Source organism: Polyodon spathula, chromosome 19, assembly GCF_017654505.1.
Source record: "Polyodon spathula isolate WHYD16114869_AA chromosome 19, ASM1765450v1, whole genome shotgun sequence".
Classification (NCBI taxonomy): Eukaryota; Metazoa; Chordata; class Actinopteri; order Acipenseriformes; family Polyodontidae; genus Polyodon; species Polyodon spathula.
Window position 1 is genome coordinate 11653971 of NC_054552.1, and position 22524 is coordinate 11676494.

General features: G+C 37.3%; 1 protein-coding gene across 1 annotated transcript; it reads right to left on the reverse strand.

Moving 5' to 3' along the window:
- Positions 1-1096: 1096 nt before the first annotated feature.
- LOC121295019 (malignant fibrous histiocytoma-amplified sequence 1-like) lies at positions 1097-20692 on the reverse strand. The gene is made up of 11 exons (XM_041219292.1): positions 19862-20692; positions 16189-17056; positions 14263-14587; positions 11212-11350; positions 9726-9916; positions 6448-6941; positions 5774-5925; positions 5414-5582; positions 4494-4561; positions 3908-4008; positions 1097-1211 (listed from the first exon to the last, which is right to left on the reverse strand). The coding sequence occupies exons 1-11, from the start codon at positions 19890-19892 to the stop codon at positions 1197-1199; spliced, it is 2553 nt and encodes an 850-aa protein (XP_041075226.1). The 5' UTR covers positions 19893-20692; the 3' UTR covers positions 1097-1196.
- Between the last annotated feature and the right edge of the window lie 1832 nt (positions 20693-22524).

A 22524-nucleotide genomic window follows, 5' to 3' on the forward strand; every position in this document is an offset into this window, starting at 1 on the left:
CAAGTTCTATGTGGATTTGTAGGACTAGCTGTGGATTCGTTAATCAACAATAAATCTGGCCCGCATTCCCCTTCTCTTCAAACCACTCAGTCACTTTTAGTTAGAAGATTTATAGAATTAATCAATCAAAAGATCAAAGGGTGATGTCACAGAAATGTTTTAATTAGGGATGAATCCATGCCATATTGAAGACATGACTTTCTAACCCTCTTGGGAATCGAAACATTTAATTATTGGCTTAAAGTTTGGAACACCAGTGTTCTAGGATCTAAGTTAAGTTCCATTATCAGTGTTGTCCAGTAAGAATTAACCAGATCACTGCCGGGCAGCCTCCTAGCCCAGATGGTAATGGCAGAGACAGAAGGACACAGAAAGCTGCAAGGTTGCACTACACTTTGGTCCTATCATTGCAAATACAATATCAAACTTGAGGGGGATAGAAAAGCATGAGGGGCAAAAAATGAAATGGCACCAACACTCGCCTATCTGACATAATAGAGCACTCACTTCGGATAATCAACCCTGTGTTTTCAAACCATGGTCTAAAAAAGGCATTAACACACTTAGTGACATATACAATAAGGATGGGCTTATTAGTTTACAGGATTTTACCTCACTTCTCAATTTACCAGGATCATCTTTTTTCTTATATCTTAGACTGCGCTCTGCTGTGGGCTTATGGGGTTCCCTGGGGGTCAGAACTTAAAGTGTATCCTATAATAGACTGCGTCTCAGGAACTGCCTCTTGGGGGATGGTCTCTGCGATACTCACATCTGTGATCAAAATATGGGTACAGACCACACACTTTCCCAGATTTTACAGCTGGTACACAGCTGTATGCTATGAGTCACTCAAAGTTACATTACAGTTAAAACATAAAAACAGTTTCAGTGCCACACTGTTCTAAACACTGGCTATGTCAATAATGTAGATCTTTTTCACATGCTCATTTTGTTATGTTTACAAACCATTCAATTGAATATGCCATTCCCCTTACAATGCCCTAGGGATGCTTTATTTTATACACAGAAACTCCCATTTCAAATTTCTTCTGGAATAAAACAAACAAAAAAAAACTGAAAGCCAACATTTAAATAAGTACCATTTTTATTTACATAATGTATCCATTTGATCACATCTGAATACAAAACAGACAGATTCCAAAGGAGTGAAGGATGAGTCTCGAAAGTCTTCTTTAAGAATCCAATCTCTGTAAAACAAATTTGCTTTATTAAGAACATAAGAAAGTTTACAAACGAGAGGAGGTCATTCGGCCCATCTTGCTCGTTTGGTTGTTAGTAGCTTATTGATCCCAGAATCTCATCAAGCAGCTTCTTGAAGGATTCCAGGGTGAAAGCTTCAACAACATTACTGGAGTTGGTTACAAACCCTCAGAAATCTCTGTGTAAAAAAGTGCATCCTATTTTCTGATCTGAATGCCCCTTTGTCTAATCTGCATTTGTGACCCGTGGTCCTAGTTTCTTTTTTCAGGTCGAAAAAGTCCCTTGGGTCGACATTGTGAATACCTTTTAGAATTTTGAATGCTTGACTCAGCTCGCCACATAGTCTTCGTTGTTCAAGACTGAATAGATTCAATTCTTTTAGCCTGTCTGTATGTTACATGCCTTTTAAAGCCTGAATTATTCTGGTCGCTCTTCTTTGCACTTTTTCTAGAGCAATAATATCCTTTTTGTACCGAGGTGACAAGAACTGAACACAATATTCAAGATGAGGTCTTACTAATGCATTGTGCAGTTTTAACATTACTTCCCTTGAATTTAATTTAACACTTTTCATAACATATCCGAGGATCTTGTTGGCCTTTTTTATAGCTTACCCGCATTGTCTAGATGAAGATATTTCTGAGTCAACATAAAATACTAGGTCTTTTTCATAGATTCCTTCTTCAATTTCAGTATCTCCCATATGATATTTATAATGCATATTGTTATTGCCTGCGTGCAGTACCTTACACTTTTCTCTATTAAATGTCATTTGCCATGTGTCTGCCCTGTTCTGAATCTTGTCTAGATCATTTTGAATGACTTTGCTGCTACAACAGTGTTTGCCACGCCTCCTATTTTTATCTTAAAATTTAACAAGTTTGCTTACTATACCAGAATTTAAGTCATTAATGTAGATTAGAAATAGCAGAGGACCTAATACTGATCCCTGTGGTACTCCACTCTTTACCTTGCTCCATTTTGAGGTTTCTCCTCTAATTAGTACTTTCTGTTTTCTACATGTTAACCACTCCCTAATCCATGTACATGCATTTCCTTGAATCCCTACTGTGTTCAGTTTGAGAATTAATCTTTTATGCGAGACTTTGTCAAAAGCTTTCTGGAAATTTAAATAAACCATGTCATATGCTTTGCAATTATCCATTATCGATGTTGCATCTTCAAAAAATTCAAGCAGATTAGTTAGACACGATTTCCCTTTCCTAAAACCATTTTGACTGTCTCCCAGGATACTGTTACCATATAGGTAATTTTCCATTTTGGATCTTATTAGAGTTTCCATAAGTTTACATATAATAGAAGTCAGGCCTATTGGTCTGTAGTTATCTGGTTCGGTTTCTTTTCCCTTTTTTGTACATCGGTATTATGTTTGCAATTCTCCTATCTATCGGTACAGCCCCTGTGTCAAGAGACTGTTGCATGGTCTTGGTTAGCGGTTTGTAAATAACTTCTTTCATTTCTTTGAGTACTATTGGGATGACTTCATCCAGCTCAGGGGATTTGTTTATTTTAAGAGCTCCAAGTCACTTTAACACTTCTGCCTCTGTTATGCTAGTTATATAAAACTAGATAGGAAGAAGATGACATGTGGGACATGTTGTCCGTATCCTCCTTTGTAAAATAATCATTTAATACAATACTTTTCACAAGTTTTTAAGCAGTTGATTGGCAGGCTATACTATTAGCAGCTTTTTAACAAGAAAAAAACTCAGCTAGCTATCAGTGCTCGGATTATGGGACAAAAAGTAGGGAGGGCATAAAATGTCAGCCTGAAGTGACTGTTAGCACAGCCAATCAGGCAATTGGTAACGGGCAATGTTGTGTGATACATTGCCATAAAGGATTCTGTCTCCTGTTGGTGAGATGAGGCTAAAAACACTAAAACCATGAATGCAGTAGAGCCCAACTCTTTTACATATTGGTTAAGATGCTCACTTACAGGGTTTCTGCCCTGTAACACCAGCAACTACAGGATGGGTTAAGAGCAGTACAGGAATCAGGACCAGAGGACATAGCTGGAAATTAAGTGGTGATAGATAGATAGATAGATAGATAGATAGATAGATAGATAGATAGATAGATAGATAGATAGATAGACCTAAGCAGAAGGTAGGAGTCACTTCTTCACACAGCGGTAAGTGTATGGAATGGGCTACGTAGTCATGCTGTAGAGGCAGAAGCACTTTGGAACCTTTAAGACCCAACTTGACAAAGATCTGAGATCAATCCGCTACTAGGAACAGAGGGAGCTTAGACGGCCCAAATGGCCTCCTCTCGCTTGTAAATGTTCTTATGTGGTCCTGTTTCTACCCTGGGCTGTTGAACAAGTCAGCTACCCAGGAGACTCCTTCAGTCAACAGTTTACCTTTGAGCAACTGGCAATTAAAGGCAGGCAATTAAGATTGCTGAGATCTTCATGCTTTCATGCTCTAACCATTTCTGTCCTCAGCAAAGAAACTAAGGGAAGTCTATATAGTGGTATTATTCAGTGTGCATCAGTGATTATGTCCTAGTCTTTTGGAAAGGCCACAACTGCTACATTACTTGTAAAGTTTGTTTCTTTGTTAAAAGAAAAATAAATTTAAAAAGCCTTTGCACCATGGGGTGCTTTATCACACATAATTGCCAAAAAAAAACCATTTTGTATAGGAAAACAATATACCTGATGGTGGACAGTCATACTGGTAGGTCCAAAGGCAGTATTACCGTAATTGGTGATGTAAGTGGCATTTTGGGTCGCTCTTGATTCTGGTGCACTTGGAGCTGCAAAACAAAAATGGTGTGCTTGTTAGTGAACATTGCCAGTTATTCAACTTCTTCTTTTCAGCTTAGCCAGTAGATAAGAGTTGAAAACGTGCAAACCCCCTACATCAGTGGTTGGCAAATGGCAGCCCGCATCTCTGTTGTCTGTCAAGAACATTGTCAAATAACTCTGAAACTGTCTTTCAGCTGTACAATAAAGGCTGTCATTGTTAGGAGTCATTTTGAGTTACGTTTCACTCACAATATATCGGAATGTTAAACTAATTTGTCACTTAATAGCTACAACACACATGCTATATTATTTTACTAAAATGTATTTGGAGGTTAAAAGACATGCTATCACAACTGTTACTTCTTTTTTCCTTTTTGGTTTGTTTTCAACCGGTTTGACCAGCTTTTTTTTTATTGTGACCCGCTCTGAGGCTGCCTGTGGGTCATTTGGCCCCCCATCAAATTTAATTGCCAACCACTGCCCTACATCTTACTTTTCGGGAAAATCAGCTCTGTTGGATGATTATGGCCTTGGCAACACGTCGATATGTCATCCTTCACCCTGAAAAAATAAATTGAATTTATTTATTTATTTATTTTTTAAATCAGAATTTCAAAAGAAAGTAGCAAAGCCATGCCCCATTATTCGAAAATTAAAATGTTTTCCATTACTCAATTATAGCTTTACCCTGTAATTCCAAATTTTTTATCCACTTTTAACACTGCACTGAAGATAAAATATTGGTATATCTGAATAGATGGTTGTCTAATCGCCCAATTAAATACAGGCAAACTATTTCATTCAAAGGACAACTCATAAGTGCAGCTGTCCCACACGGTGTAATCAATTTCCTAGGAATGCAGAACGATTAGGTCCCATAAGTGAAACGTTACCCTAAATGTTGTCTATTTACTAATCACAAGGTTGGAAATGCATTCTTAATTATATTCCAAACAATTGAGTTTCTGCATTAAAGACTTCAACAGCATTCAATGTAATTCCTGCCTTGGCAGTCCCCATTTTAGAAGCTCATTTTCTGAGGAAAGGACAAACATCACCAGTCACGCTTCATATGTAGTAAATAAATCACTTTTGGGATGTCTTGCCAATTTTCAAAGATGGGGAAATTATCTGTCCAGGTTCTGAGTGGAGTTAATAGGCAATACATGTACAATGATTCCCATGTCCGGTTGTTCTGCAGTCTTAGAAATAGATTGCATTTTGAGATACAGCTGCACTTGTGAGATGGTCTGGTTAGTAAAATATTGTTTCGTTATATTTCAAAGAAAATGTTCTATTCAGTGATACCAAGACAAGGAGTCTGAGGGATACAAGGGTCACCCCAGTTGTTCTGCTTCACGGCTGCTGTCAGTAAACTTTTGGCATCAATTGTATAAAGAAAGAAGGAGTTACATCTCATAAATTTCAGCGGTTCCTTCCATGTCTGGCCAGTCAAAGTCGACTTTGCAGCCTGGGAATGGGCAGGGGCTCCTCAAGCAGTGGTAAAGCCCAGGCCACTGGACCAGCAGCTTCCAGATTTTTGAAATGATCGATAGAATGAAGTCCCAGGTAAAGCGGAACCCTTAAATAAGACACAATCAGAATGAATACTCTTTCTCTGCAGTCAGTTCTTTGCCCATAGTGCATTGCGTACTGCTATACAGTTAAACAAATACAGACCACGATTAGCACTAATCATGGACTACAGTACCTTACCTTACATTAATGATAATCTGGATTTATTAAAGAAAACAGCCAGAAAGTATTTCCTACCATCTCTTCCAGGTCTTCTACAGCGGATTTCAATATTTTGGTCATCTTCTTTATTTTCTTTAATAAGTAAGTGTTTTCCATTGGAGACCACGTGACATCTTCCACTTCCAACCGCATGAGATGAAAAGAAGGAGCATGCCTTAATAATAAGCCTAGACAACAAAAAGGGCAAGAAATGCATGTTATAATGCCTGCACCATGATGACTGCATAAAGTAATGACAGTATTACATACCAAAACACAACACGGGGCTCCCATTTTATATAGCAGCCCTTTATATTGCAGAACAGGCATGGTCGAGGTTCCCATTTGTCCCATAAAGACATTCCACTGGCACTTCCATTCACGGGAACTCAAATAGCACAGTCACTATAGCTCCAAACTAGTGTTATAAAAGGGGAGTTCTGTACCAGTATAACTTCAGTCACTCAGGTTCCAAGTACAGTTGGTATTCAACCTTCTTTACCAGTTTTGAAAATGAAAAACAATTCTCCCACCTGGTAGTTGGTAGTAAATAGATAACATTGTGGTAAAGGTCTCTCTTTAAAATCTATCGAACATGACACATTTAGTGAACAAGGGGGGAAATGAGCAACTAACTCCCCACCCCCAGTCATTCTACATTTAATCTAAGAATACATGTTTTAAGAGATTATCCAAAGAATATGTTTTACCTATGGAAAAAGCCCTGAGGAATTTCTGGTAGGAAATAGATTCGAACACAAAGGTCTTCTTTTTTGTCTTCTCCCCACCTCCTCGATACTTCCTCAATGCCATTTAAGTGGCTCGGAAACAAGTAAGCTTCTGAAGGGACATTGGACTCTTTCTGCTCCCACTTTCCCCCTGGCTTGAACTCCTTGGCCTCTGGATTCAGTGGGTTGAAGGGCTTCAGTGCCAGGAAGATCTCAAAATGCTCCAGGAGGTTGAAGAGCTTCCCCTTCTCATTCCTGCCCCCAATGATCTCTTCAACAATGTCTTTCACCTCGGGGGAGTCCGTCTGCTGGAGCAGGTTCTTGGTCAGGGCCACCATGGCTTTGTGGTATAAAATAGCCTTGGTCTGGAAATGAGAAGCCCATCTGTCTTTATCCTTCATCAAAGCACGCTCTCTCATCAGCACTGCCCTGGGGATCGATTGCAACTGTTCTACAAGATCATGACGAACAATCATCTAATACATGGAAAAAGGACCAAAGATGTTTAGCGGAACATTTGGCACGTCAACTCACATTAAAGTAACACACATTTTTAACTGCTTATAACGAGGTTAGTTTGAAGACTGGTAACATCTAAGTAGCACACACTTGTTTACTGAGGCTGTTCCTCGTATAACTGGATGAGGCACAGTGCCACCTCAGTTATACAAACTGCTTAGGGCCACAGGCCGCTACAACATTGTCTGACTGTAAAATATAATTATTATACTTAACTATGATATGACATTCACAATTAATACAATCCTTCACCTATAACCTTTTCTGTGCCTATGAAGAGAACTTGGCATTTTACTGTCACTCCTAATGTTATTAAACTAAGAAATAAGTGTGGTCTCTGTAAAACACACCGCCCCCATTTGGGCATGTTGGGCTCTGTTTTGATCTTTGGAATTTTAAATCTTGTGAAAACACCAAGGAAAACCTGATATAATGGAAGCAGGTTTTAAATATGTGCAGAGTAACTTCAATGTCTTATCTGAGAGTGCATTATCAAGGAACAAAATAAAGGTTATTTCAATGCTTGAGCAAATTATTTTCCTCAAATTGAGAAATGGAAAATATCAAACAAGCAAAAAACAAAACACAAAAGATGATACAGCTTCTTCGGTCTTTGAGTAAAGCGATATACAGTGCTTCCTTGCTATAAGGCTCTCAATTATAATGCGCCTTGGATATAACGCTTCTACAGCATGTCCCCCAATTCCCTATACTAGTGATTCATGCAATATTTCTACAGTAAATACAGTACCAGTGTTGTTCAAACTGTAAACATCTTCTCAGTCTAACTTCCGTTTCTGTCTTTCCCTTTTGATACAGTATCTCAGTTGAAGAAAAGCTGCACTGACACTTTATAACACATACATCTTATTCAGCATTGGTTTTATAACTAAATAAATATTAGGTCTATTATGTGGTTCTTTCCCAACGTATTTACTTTTTTGCTGCAAGAGGAGCTGCAGCTTTCTCTGGAAGACGAGACGCTTCAGCTTCGCTTCAGCCCAACTCCGGCAGCCAAACCGGGGGCAAGCCCATTCCCTCTTCCCCTGGCCCGACCTGCTCTCCTTCTTACACTTGGTTTGTTGTCTGTCACTCCTGACCGCCATTTAGCCAGGCTATTTATAGTTTAAAAACTGCTAATTAAAATGAATCACGAGTGGGAATGGTAGCTTTTTTTTTTTTTGTAAAAAAATATAGCGTTGATTACATGGTGCTTTATGCATGGTTAATTCACGAAAAGTTATATTTTTGCTTTACTATATGTGCATTATAGAGAGGGAGTTATTTTATTTTGTATTTTAGTCAGATGTGTGTCCCACGTCGCCCCCCCCATCCACTCCCGTTTATAACGCTCATATTGCGTGTCTCCCGAGACCCGCGTGATAGCGAGGGAGCACCGTAAACAAATTGTGATATGTAAAATACCAAATAAGCAAAGAACAGAAAGAGATCGCTTATTTGGTCTTCGGTCTGCTGGAGGATCTCTGGAGCGCCTTTACATTCGGAATGAATTTTTATTTTCTGATAGATTATTCCTAATTTGGACAAAGTACCCAAAGAAAACAAACTTTCACTTCATACAGCAGCAGAAGCTACTTCTGGTGCTATGCAAGGCTTCATTTTTGTCAAACAAAGAAGTGCTTCTGTGTGTGTAAGGGAGTTGAGTGCAGTTCTGAATGCCACAACAGCAAGCCTTGCAAAAACAAATACAGTGATTTGTATGTTAACAAATTAACATTTAAGCAGGCTTTTCTTTTGTTAAAAAGTAGTCTGTCTTATTCCACAGGCGAGGCACTGTCTGGTGCTGATCGGGTCTGCAAAACCAGTTTTCTAAAAAGGGGTAGTTCATCCCTTCAGTGATTTGAGAATATTATAAATGTTTAATAAGCAAACTTCTCTTTTTTCTTTAGCTTGAACAGTGATCAGACAAACATGGATTGACATTGATTTTGTAGTTTAAGTACTGTGTATACAGTATTCTTAAAATATTAATATATTCATAAATCAATTTTTAATTGTGTTAGTTTTTTTCTTCTAAAACTTTATTTTCGAAATAACAAACATTATGAATGTTATTTCAAACTTGCTTGGAGTTTAATTTTTGAGGTCACTAGCCTCCTAAATTGCTTACCACGACCCCCTTGCAAATGAGGCCATGGTCTCAATGGGTTAACGTCCTGCATACTTAATAAATACATAAGTAACAAAACAATGACGTGTATCTTATCAATATAATTTTATGTTTAATCAAATAAAAAATATTGTATTAAAATATGTAAATTTCACTCAATGCCCATTTTTAACACCCTGCAATTAATTACTATTCGCAGATTGAGCAGCATCTTTAAAATCTGTTCGGGAACTGTGCACTTGCTCTCAGCACATTTTGCAATTTGATTAATTGCTACAGATTTCTTATTTCCCATCCAAATCTACATGATGTTGGAGCATTTTAACAGAATGGTGTAAAGGTGTATCTTTGTTTTTTTTTTGTTTTTTTTTACCATGGTGTAGCAGGAATGCAGCCGTTCTGTTTCTATGGCAGTCAAAATGAACAGACAACTGGTTCAGGCATGTTAGCAGACTTAATAAACTTTGATACACATTTGGTCAAGACTCTGGGACTGTAGGTCACTCTGAAGAGCAGATTGTGCAGATCAAATTGGTATATCTACGATCCTACGAACCATGTTGGTGATGCACAGTTTTCCACATTCCCAGCTGTGTATAATAATACTTGCCTTAAACAGTGTGATAAGGAAGGATGGCTTGACAAATACTGTCCCGACCAGCCTGGTACTCTCCTCATACCACATGATGAGTCCAATTCGATGAAGATAGCGTAAAATATCTTTCAGATCATCCCGTGCGAGCCTCTCAAAGCTTCCCTTGTGGTTGATGGCATTGAGTAGCTCATTAACTGACACTATTCCTGGAGAGAAAAACAAATATGGTCTTGTGAACTTGAACCTGTTCTTGTCTCTAAAGTGAAGAGTTGCTCAAGGTCAGAATCCCATAACTGAGGGCTGCAATACAATCATGGACACACTAGACAAAAATATTTTGATGGATTTATTTTCTAACTTGATCTGAGTTAGGATGACAGTAAATAGATAAATTAATACCTGAAATTGACCATTATAAGTGCAAAAAAAAGGCAACATTTTATGTGAGGCACAAGCGCTAATAGCACAAACGATGCTACATAAACATTTTAAAAATGCTATATTACACTTTAGGACTGCATTGGCTATTTTTTAATTTTTTAATTTTAATCTATGGTAATGTTTTTGCTTCACTGTGACCTGATGATAAAACAAAACACTAATACATTTTATGCAGTTTGACAAAGACAGTATTAATTAAATTCAATGAAAACATTATATTTTATAATAAGCATTTATTGGAAAAACTTAGTTACATTTCCAAAACACAAAGCATTCTACTGTTGAAATTCGATAAAGTACAGGAGTGATTTCAAATTCTTGTGTAAAGACCCTTTCAAATACAGGCCAACACAGACGCTGTTCCAGACAAATGCAAACTAGCTGTTCTGCAGGGTCACTTCAAGACAGCTGTAAGTACAACTTGATCAAGATGTATTTCTACATAGAGGATACGTCATGAAAAACAATAACTACAGTATCATTACAGTATAAACTCTGTATGTCATGGTTTTTCATTATTTATCTGGTTTATGCCACAAATGTTTATATTTTGTATACATACCATATCAGTAAGAATACAGTAGCTACCCAAACCCATTTGAAGGCACTCTACAGTAATTTATTTATCTGAAAGGAAGTTCAGAGCTCATCCCTTCAGTCAGGCGAGCTGGGTGTAAAGAAATTAACTCTTCAGACGCAGTCTTCTTAAAATTCCTTTTTACAATTAGATCTTCATTTTCAATATTTTGTAATTCTCAATGTTTTGTAAATTGAGTTTATTTTAAATGAAGTATGCTTAGCAATAGGATGTATTTGCATCACATGTAAAAAAAAAAATTACAAAAATCATGTCATCAAATTCTGATGACATCAAGATCAAATGTACCAACATGAGTGGTACAAAATGTCATCATGACCCCTCTCAACTGGCATGAAACACTTTTACATATACAGCTTCAACCAAACTGCCATTTAAATTAAGCACTGATATTGGTAATATGTTTTAAATGCATCTTTACAACAATAAAGTCTTGACAATAGCTTGGCATTAAACACCTACCATGGTCTGGAATTTCCTTATCCTTTATAAGGCTTGTTATCGTCGATTCCACTACTTGATAGATGTGAGGCAGCTTTTTCTCTACATTTGGAAATATATTTTTATCTTGCACAGCAGTAAGGATGTGGCGTTGGAAGTTTCAACCTTCTTTGTTATTTTGTACGTCATAGGGATCCCTAGTCCCGAGATTTTAACAAACAACACATATATATATATATATATATATAATATATATATATATATATATATATATATATATATATACTATATACTATATATCATGGTCAACTTGCCTAGCATATTGGTATAGCACTAGTCATGGTCACCTTGCCTAGCATATTGGTCTGTAAACATGAAATAAACTTTCAGTTAGTGTTGCACTTGCTTGGTCATTCCACCTGGAGGGTGAAATTGTTGTCACCACTTCAGGGCCTTTCTTCTTTAATCAATCAGTTGCTATCCCTATTGACCAACATGCCTTCAGCCAGCAACATGACCCCAAAGACACTGTTGAGGTGAATTGGAATTGTAACAAATATCATGAGGATAAGGCATACAGTCACAGATAAAAAGTATTTGGGCAGTTACAAAAATAAGAAAACACACAAAGAAAGTAACTTATCATTTTTAATTGTTCTATTAAAAGCTAAAAATTAAAGATGTAGCTTTATAATAAAACAAATGATTACATAACATGCAGAAAATTAAAGATAACCTTTGTTAAAAACAATACACAAAAGAAAGTTTTCCATTGAACACTTGAAGAACCCTGATGATTTCTTCAACCAAATTTTATGGTCAGCCGAATCCAAAATATAAATTTTTTCAACAAGAAAGTAACATGTTTAAAGGAAGAGAGAAGAATTTAAAGGAAAGTTCATCATGCCCAGTGTTTAGCATGGTGGAGATTGTGTGATGGCATGGGCTTGTTTTTCTTCCTTGTGCACTGGTGACCTTTGTATTGTAGAAGGATCAATGAATGCTGCAAAATATCAAGAAATGTTGCCCTCTTATTTGTTACACAGTGATAGAAGGCTTATTGGATGGAAACTTGTATTCCAGCAGGGTAATAACCCTAAGCATTCTGTGAAGTCTACAAAGACATTTCTGGAAAAAAGGAAGATTAGTTACGGATTGGCCATCTCAGTCCTCAGACTTGAATCGAGATGTTGTGGATTGACGTGACAGCTGCGGTTACAAAAAGAAATCAACTGCAGAACTGAAAGCTGTATGTGTTGAACAATGGGCAAAAATATCTTTAGAAAGATGCCAGGAACTGGTTTCAAAGGGTGGGTGTACAAAATATTAAATGTAAGGGTGCCCAAATACTTTTGTCAAAGTAAGAAATTTGTTTTTGCATGTTATATTTCATTTTATGCATGTTATGTAATAATGTGTTGTTTTAAAATAAAGCTGAATCTAATTTATATATTTCATTAGAACAATCAGAAATCACTTTATTTTGGTTTTTTTTGTTTGTTTTGTTTTTTTAACTTTTGCCTGCAACTGTAGGTACTGAGAACTTTCCTTAGCCTAGTACCAGATATCATGTTATAAAAATCAAAACTATAGCATATGTTTCTTTCAAAGCTGCACATTTTAGAACTATGTAGCTGATAGAAGTGTAAAATGGAAAAGATGTAGGAATTATGATGTTAGCTACAATCACTAACTGTGTCTGAAGATTAAAACAAAACAGTTAATTTTCTTTTGTGACCAAGAGAAACTATATGAAATTAAGGCAATACAGTATTTAAAACCAGCAGTCCTGCAATTTTTTTTAGTCTGCTTTTGTTTATAATCTGGAAATCACATAAAAGCAAATACGGCGCCAATAGTAATCTAAATCTCAAATGATTTCTGAGACATTTGAGCTCTATTAACAAAACTTTAAAGATTGTGTTTTTTCAAGAGTGTTTATAAATTTTTGACAGTGCTGTAAAAAAATTAACAAATAAATCACCTTAAAAACAATTGAAAGGAGCCGCATGAACTGAAAACTTTTTTTTTTTTTTTTGAAGTTTAGTCAATAGACCACGGAGTTTAACAGCCGTTCTGTTATTGCTCAATAATGGCTGTTCCTAATGGCAATGAAAATAAAGCAGTGTGTTCGTGAACAGATCGTCTCTGGTCTCAGTTAATACACTACGGTGGAACGTCGCATATCCGACTGTCACATAACTGTCTTGATCTATGAACCACCTCACTAAATAAATAAATAACTATTAAAAGTAGGCTACGAGAGTAATGGCAATGGCAGCAAATGCTGTTTCCGCGATGGAACAGAAATAAAGTGTTACAGCAATCAGCCTTTTGGTGCGTTCCCCTTTAAGAGAGATGGACTGCGTGCGTGTCAGTCAGCAGTGTGTAGCATTGACGTTTGAATACACCAGTTCGAGAAAGCTTTTTTCTGACCGATATGTCTATATGATGGAGTGCACGCTTGCAGATATTGGCAGCATGTTGTTGTAGCATTTAAATGCATCTGGATTAAACAAAGCAAGCTTCATAAATGCAATGCTTACTGACTGTTTGTTTAAAACAGCCGAAGCAATCACAAGAGCGCAAACTACAGTGACAGAGATATTAAGAAAGCAGAACCAGGGAGGCAGGGACTTCTAGAGTTAAGAAAGAAGTAATCAGTTGCAGGTTACTGTACATTTAGATTTTTTTTTTAAAGCTTTGCGTGTTTTTTTTTGTTTTTTTTCTTTGCTTACAGCAAACCGCATAGCAACACTGTATTTGTAGCCTAATTAATATTGTTTGAATTTTACACATGCTTAAAGGAGTTTGCCTGTTGTTTTTGTTCACTAACCTATTTATGGACATGTAAATGCTTTTTCTACAGATTGCAAATCTGACTTTTTCACATGTCCGCCTGTACCCCAGTCCATAGGGGGTTGGATATGTGACATTGCACTGTATCTTGAAAAACATTGCTGCAATATGGACAACAAAGGCAAACTAATATGTTTCTTGTAAACTTAAAAGGTGTGACAATGCTGCTCATTCTTTGTTAATATATCTGCCTCAATAGTTTGTAATTCATACAATGATGACATTATGAATATGAATTTGACATACCTGTAAATTGTGGTTTGTGAGCTCATCCAGTTTGCTTGACTGATCACAAAACAAGGCTGGCTCCGTATTTTCTCTCAAGTTGTCCATCCGCCTCTCTAAACATTCTTTTCTTTTCTCCAGCATATCTTGGATTCTTCTCTGAATGTCTTTCTTCTTGTCTCTCACGTCATCCACTTCGCACTGGTCCACGTGAGTCCCCACAGGAAGCACTACAGAGTCCGGCACTCTCATTAGGATGTTGTTGATCCAGAAGCCCACCTTATTGGTAAAGTGAGTATCTTCAGTCCTGTAGCTAAAATATAAAACCTGGGTTGTTTCTCATTTGTTTTCTGTTTAATATCCTTTTAATAACTCACTTACCAACAAGCCCTTGACATCTCCCCGTGGATTCATCAGAGGAATGTATGGATTATTTAGAATCCACAGTATCCATTTGTTTGTTTTCCTCTCAAAGTCAGTCAGTTTTAAAACCGACAGTTTTCATAACATGTTTTATACACTTATTATGAAACCAGTGTAGTGGAATTGAAAATTCAGCGTCTCAAGTGCATTTGAGTGATCTACCTATCCATCTATCTATATACACTGCTATGCAAAAGTCTTAGACATGTTGCATTTTTCTACTGTGATGCATTATGAGCATCAACAATTTACTCAAAGCCTCCACTAGTGTTTTCCACTATTGGGTCATTCCATGCCAACTCAACCAGTGCCGCTGCCCATCCATCTCAGACTTTCCCCTTCGACCTGTGACTTTGCAAAGGTCAAAAAGTGAGAAAGGGAATGTTTGTTATTTGTACCAAGTTTAGGCTGTGATACTTGTGTGGGGGAACTCCAAAATATCACCCAAAGATATGTTTGGATAGATGTTAATGAGATCTACAAGCATCAAGCAAAATAGGTTGGTATCCGGGCATCAAGCATTGCTTATGGCCACTTTGGAGAGGCAAAAGTAGCACATAGTTCTGTTCAAACTGATTATTTCTTCAATTGTGCATTTTCTGAGTCACGTCTCTGCCATCACAATTTTAATTCCTAAATGACTCAGTCAATTATAAATCTGCACAATTGCTAGTCAGAGCTTCCATTTCCCTTCAGACTGTGTCTATGGTAATGACAGAGCCTTGACAACTACGATTGCAAGTATTTATTTAAAGTATTTTTTGTATAAACCTTAAATAAAATTAAAAATGTAATTTTATTGTAGCTATCCGTGCAGTTGTGTTTGTGTACTGCAATTCCCACTGTAATTATGTTCCCCGCCATCTTTGTATTTCCAGCCGCTTCTGTGTAATCCTGTCATGTGTGGGCATGTTCTGTGTCTCCCCTATATTTGGCTGTTTGTCTGTGCCCATTGGTTGGTCCTAGTGTGTGGCTGAGGGCCAATGGGATGTGCAGCCATTAAGGGGGCGGAGCTAAGGTGAAAAGGCACTGCAACACCATTTTGTGTTGTTGTTGTTGGTCTTGTAAACGGAGTAGCTGCTTGATCTGTACAAACTTGTTGATATTCACAGTATTCTACTCTGGTAGTAGAACTGCAAGAAACCTTTTGTTAAAACCTAGAAGAAATTACACAATTTACCCCAAATCACTCCATATGATTACCATTAAATAGTCAATGTAGTTTTTTTATGGTTCCCTTAATATTTAATGATGTTTCCAATAATTCTCAGCGATTGTCATATAACTTTAATGGAATGGGGAAGACTGTTCAGTACCTAAAGCAAGCGGCAAGCCAGATAAAGGAAGAATTCAATTTTGGAGCAACATAACCCAAAGCCACTCTGAATGATTGAAAACATCATAAAATAGTAAGGGAAATGTAATCTGTGAAAGTGATATTGGAAGGTACTTTGCATTTGTAACTACCAACATGAAAGAATAAAGGCTTACCTCGCAAGGTCAATCACCAAAATAACCAGAGCCTGAGGTGTGATGAACACGTGATGGGTAAGATAATACTCCTCCTGTCCAGCAAAATCCCAGAAAAGGAATCGGAAGTCTTCGATCTTCATCTCGCTGATTTCAATCCCCACCGTTCTGTCCTTCACGTCCACTGCCACGGTCTGCTTCTCCTTCAGGCTCTTGCAGAGGGTGGACTTACCTGCCATGGAGGATCCAAGGAACATTGTCTTTACTCTCTTCATATAGTCTGCCTCTGAGCTCCTGAGCTGGCTGAAGTAGCTCCGGATCTGCTTTAGACCCCCGGCACAGACCTCATCTGGAGGTTCTCTCAGGCGGTTGGAAGCAGCACTGAATTTCTCGAGCTTCTGGTTCTCAAACAGCTTGGCAGGAAGCTCTCGGAGCCTGTTGTACTCCACAAATAGCTCCTTGAGGTTCTGTAGCTCCAGCACAACCTCAGGAAGATCCTTCAAGTTGTTATGGGACAGATTGAGGTACTGCAGGCTCTTACAGCAGCCAAGATCACCGGGGATCTTATTGAGGTGGTTGGTGCTCAATTTGAGGAACTTGAGATGCTGAAGATGGTTGAAGATTCCATCAGGTATAATTTGGATCTTGTTCTGGTTCAAGTAGAGTGTCTCTAGTTGTACAAGCTGTGCTATTTCCACAGGGAAGTCCACAAGGTCGTTTCTCGACAAATTAAGAGTCTTTAAATTTATCAGGTTTTTGATACCAGAAATGTTTTTGAGCCTGTTCCGTTCCAAGATTAATTGAACCACGGTTACATCTTCCAAGATTTCTTGAGGCAGGACTTTCAGTTTTTCTTTAGAACGGTTAACTGTTTTTTCTTGAAGAGGTTCTAAAATATGAAGAACACACAGATGGGATCAAATGAAATTTATCTTGTAAAATTGAAACTACTGTTCATACAAACTTTCAACCTAAAAACAAACTATACTATCTTATTTCCTGCTCTTTTTCCTTTCAGTGTCTGCTTTCTGATAAAGCAAGGATGCTGAGATAATAACATACAAAAACGTCTTAAAGGATTCCAACTGGGCTTGATAACACATTCAACTTCAGCCCTCTCCGTGTAAAAAAGTGTGTCTCCATTTCATTTCAAACTTTTTTTTTTAAATAACAAGAGTTCAGTTTATTTATAAAAGGAAAAAATGTCCACATTCCAATCGAGCAAACCACTTTGCATATATATTTACAATGAAAAAATAAATAAAAATAACAAAACAATCTAATAAAGAGACAAACAAAAATAACTCATTTTAATGAGCTTGTTGCCTTAAAGGTAAAGCACCCTAAAGCCTAACAGGAAGGCAATACACAGAAAATAACAATACACATAACAATAGCAATTAACCAGACTAATTCAGTTAACTGTATATAAAAACAACCATGAAATAGTTAATGACTTAAACTACATGGCACCCGCCCAGTTCCTGTTTATAAAAATGTAATGCCCACAAGCTTTGTAGCGCTCTTCCCAAGGGTGGGTTTTCATGATGCATCATACACAAAGACATACAATGACCAACAACACAGAACAAATAAGAAGAACAAGAGCTTGGAAAAGTTTTACAAAAACAAATGTCTTATTTATCTGTGTCTTCCAGGGAAGACAACAGCTGATGATAATGAGGATGGTGATAGATGTGTTACTGGAATGCAGGTAAGTCTACGGTTTCCTGATATTCCTTTATTAGGGTCTGAATCTAAACAAAAGAAAAGTTCTAGGCCTGCGGCGAAGCCCATGTGGCTGGCTGTGTCATAGTCACAATCACAGTAACGATTAGCAAATGGGATATATTTCTTATAGCCCAAATTTACTTGAGCACTTGTATCAAAGCTGCTCCTTTAGAGCCATGTCTGCATCAGGCATTGTCTCCTCCTCCAGGAGATATCAACAACTGTGGCACAGGGATCGGCGTCATTTTTTTCTTCAGGCCTGCTGCGTTGGTGTGACCTTCAAGGGTAATGACTTTATTTCAGGGAACCAGGGTTATGATAACAACCCAGCGTTCCCTTTCAAGTACAAAATGTAACCATTACCGATGGGATACAATACTCAAGCTGTTGCAAGTGAAGGCAGATGTGCTAAGAAGCAAGAAAAACAACCTTCAGCATTCTGGCCAGGGTCCATGGCATATGGCATGGGTCCACAGTACAGTGAGGGAGAACCTCATGCAGGGAATAAAAACTCTATATCATGAATTCAGTGTTCTGTTTATACCACTAGTATATATATTAAACATAAATAGCATTTTTTTATATTGAATCAATTAATGCAGGGATTATTTTACCTGGTGGATCGTTACTTTCACTGTCAACAGACTATGCTTCGACACAGATTAACTTCGAACCTTGTTTATTGTCTCATGGCAACCATCTTCAGATAGAAGCTTGAGGTCAGTCTGTCAGTTTACATCCTCTCTGTTGTTTCCTACCTTTACCAGTTTTAATGAAGGTGCTACAGACTGCTCAAATAAGCCAGACGCCTTATACTGCGCTCGCCAGGGCATGTAAAAATGATTATAGCTCAGAGAACAAGGAAACGCCCAACTGGGTACAACGTACTGAATATGGCCCATAACATTCTTTTTAATATAATTTTTTGTGGGTAAACTAGTTTGTCTTGTTTGTAGTAATGTGTGCAGTCATCAATCACAGAACTTCATGATAAGTGTGCTCTGAATCAGAGCCTTGTATGGCTGGAGATCTAATTTCAACAGGTGTTAATGTAACTTTTTAAATTATTATCATAAGAGATCTGTATTTCAAGTGCAATAGGTTTTAAAGGTATGGGGCTATATTAAGATCACAAGGATAACTCTGAGCAGTATTTGTGTTTGTTTGTTTTTGCCGATCGCTTACAGCCGTGTGTTAGCTAGTTAATAAATGCTTTGCACACCATTTTTCTTGACTGTTCTACCCCTGCATGTCTTGGATCGTATCAACAAAGTTGTTTATTTTTATTTTTTATTTATTTTAGTTATTATATAAAAAATATAACTGCATTTTACAATGCAATGTCCTCTGAGTGTATTGAACTAAAAAAAAAAAAAAACTGAGGATCTACTGAATTACTATTTTTGTATTTATTTAAAATCTTAAATAATGGTAATTACCTTTTACCTTTTATCTATTTTAAAGTTGTCATAAAGCATGTTACCACACTCAAGTTCTCCACTCCTGTTATCTCACTTCACTGGGATTACAAAAATGTATCCCACGCTAGATATACCCAATGCTACCAATGCAGAATGACTTGGTGGAATATTGGTTATTCATTTTACCCTAACCATACAAATGTTCTGCAGTGGTGACTGTTAAGACCTCTATGACATAATAATAATAATAATAATAATAATAATAATAATAATAATAATAATAATAATAATAATAATTTAGTAGTAGTAATTTCACTGCAATTGTATTTTACCATAACTTGTGAAATAAAAGTTAAATTAACACTATCCTTTGTCAAAAAACGACTTGTACATTATTATTTATTCATTACTTTGGTATGTTATGTACTGGTATAATTTGTCTGTCAGTACTGCAGCTTTACATGTTAAAGACTTGCTACACACTTAATGTTCCACATTTGTGGTTTTATAAACAGTAAAGAACAACTTTTATTAATACTTACCATTTCTTTGTGCCATTTTGTTAACAGCCATGGAGATTCTCAGCTGAATAACTGCAGTCTAATTTCCTGAATTGATGCGTCTGACCTAATCTGCTGCTCATAACGTGGTGTGACGTCAGTCTTTCATTCCAGGAAATCACTTACAAAAAGTGTGCCAACAGACTTACAAATCTGAGTTAATTATTGAAAGCAGAGTGGTGTGGTTTGTATTTAGCCAGTATTTTCTTTTGTTCTCTTCACTAAATCAGTTTACTAGTTTGTTAGATAATTAGCCTAAAGAATTTGAGCCTTTAATTTGTATATAATTTGTTTAGAAAGGACAAGGGTGTTTTAAGATGGAAATTTTGCCTACAGCCAAAAATGTAATACTGAAGTTGTTTTTCCTTTAAAGGAAAGGGGTTATATGCAGCAATAAATATGCAGTTTATTTCAACACAGTCATTAATTTTATGTGCACCAAAGTCAATGTATGAACACTTTTGCAATGTTGCTTATTTTAAGTTTTTTTCTCCTACTTTGCATCAGTTTTTTTATGTATGCAGGACATTGCACAAGTGGGTCTAGAGAAGATTAAATACACATGCTTATTTGGTTGTTTTAAAGCCTCTGTAAAACCTTTATTCAATACCCACTTTGAGAATCCCTTATAGAGCAGATATGTCCACTGCAGGGGTAGTCTAAGCATGGCTGTTATTTTATCCTAATTCCAATTGGTTGTGATAAAGTGTGTGCTTTGTCATTATTTATGCTGTAAATACACACTGAGTGTGCAAAACATTAGGAACACCTGCTCTTTCCATGAAATAGACTGATGAGGTGAGTCCAAGTGAAAGCTATGATCCCTTATTGATGTAACCTGTTAAATCCACTTAAATCAGTGTAGATGAAGGGGAGACAGGTTAAAGAAGGATTTTTAAGCCTTGATACAATTGAGACATGGATTGTGTATGTGTGCCATTCAGAGGGTAAGTGGTCAAGACAAAATATTAAAGTGCCTTTGAACGGGGTATGGTAGTAGGTGCCAGGCGCACTGGTTTGAGTGTGTCAAGAACTGCAACGCTGCTGGGTTTTTCACACTAAACAGTTTCCCATGTGTATCAAAGATGGTCTAGCACCCAAAGGACATCCAGCCAATGGCAGGTCAGTGTTCGAACGGCTCAATGATGAAAGAGGCCAAAGGAGGCTGACACGAATTGTGCAGAGCAACAGACGGGCTAACGTTAGTCAACTGACAGTCCAGTACAACATTGATGCCGAAAGACCCATAAAGGAATGCACAACTCATCATACTTTGACACGAATCGGGTATGGCAGCCGACGACCTAACAGAGTTCCACTTCTTTCAGCAAAACACAAGAAACTGTGGTTGCAGTGGGCTAAGGAATGAAAACACTGGACACTGGAGGATTGGAAAAACATTGCCTGGTCTAATCCCGGTTCCTGCTGTTTCACGCTGATGGGAGGACTAGGGTATGGAGAAAACCACATTAGTACATGCATCCATCGTTCCAAGTGTCAACATTGAAGGCTGGTGGTGGTGGTGTGATGGTGTGGGTTATGTTTTCATGGTACATATTGGGCCCCTTGATAAAAGTGGAGCAACGTTTGAATGCCACAGGATATCTGAACATCATTGCCAATCAGGTGCATCCCTTCATGGCAGCAGTGTATCTATCTGCTAATAGATTTTTTCAGCAGGATAATGCCCCATGCCACAAGGCTAGGATTGTCCAGGAATGGTTCCATGAACATCACAGTGAATTCAGCTTACAGCAGTGGCCTGCCCAGTCACCAGATCTCAATCCAATTGAGCATATGTGGGATGAGATGGAGTGAGCTATTTGGAGTAGAGATTCACTACCAGCCAACTTGACACAACTGTGGGAAGCATTGGAGTCAACATGGGCCAGCATCCCTGTGGAACGCTTTTGACACCTTGTAGAGTCCATGCCCCGACGAATTGAGGTTGTTCTGAGGTAAAAAGGGAGTGCAACTCAATATTAGGAAGGTGTTTCTAATGTTTTGTACACTCAGTGTACAGTAAGATTAAAATAATAAATCCACATTGGTAAGATTAGCTCGCACACACACACACAGTACACCCTCGCTATAACGTGCCTGTTGGGGTCCAAGCCTTTTGTTAGTTATTTCGAGGGGTTGGTTATAGCGAAAGGACAATCAAAATGAACGATAAACTGAAGAGTAAGTTAATGAAATGATACTGTGAATAAAAGTAGAATTTCATCCTACCTGTTTGTCTCATGTATGCAGTATTCTGCATTTGCTTTATCCAATTAAATGCAATCCAATTAAATATAAAATGCAAAAATCCTGAATTGAATCTGCCATGAATCATTTCAAAGTGCATCAAATCTTAATCCAACATGTAAAAATCCCAAACTGATCTTTTATTCCAAATCAACCTGACTGAAACATCTGACATGAAAAGTCCTCAAGTTTTTTTTTTCTTTAATCATTTTTGCTTTGCCAAATGATTGCTTAACAAGCCAAAAAAGTTAATCAGATGCTCACGTTTTTTTTTTATTTGTTTTTGTGCATTTTCATTTGCAATTTACTGTGACATTAGGGCTTTATCAAGCACTATATTCTGCAATTTAGAACTGACTTTTGCATTTTACATTTTAAGCAATTCTGTTCATGGG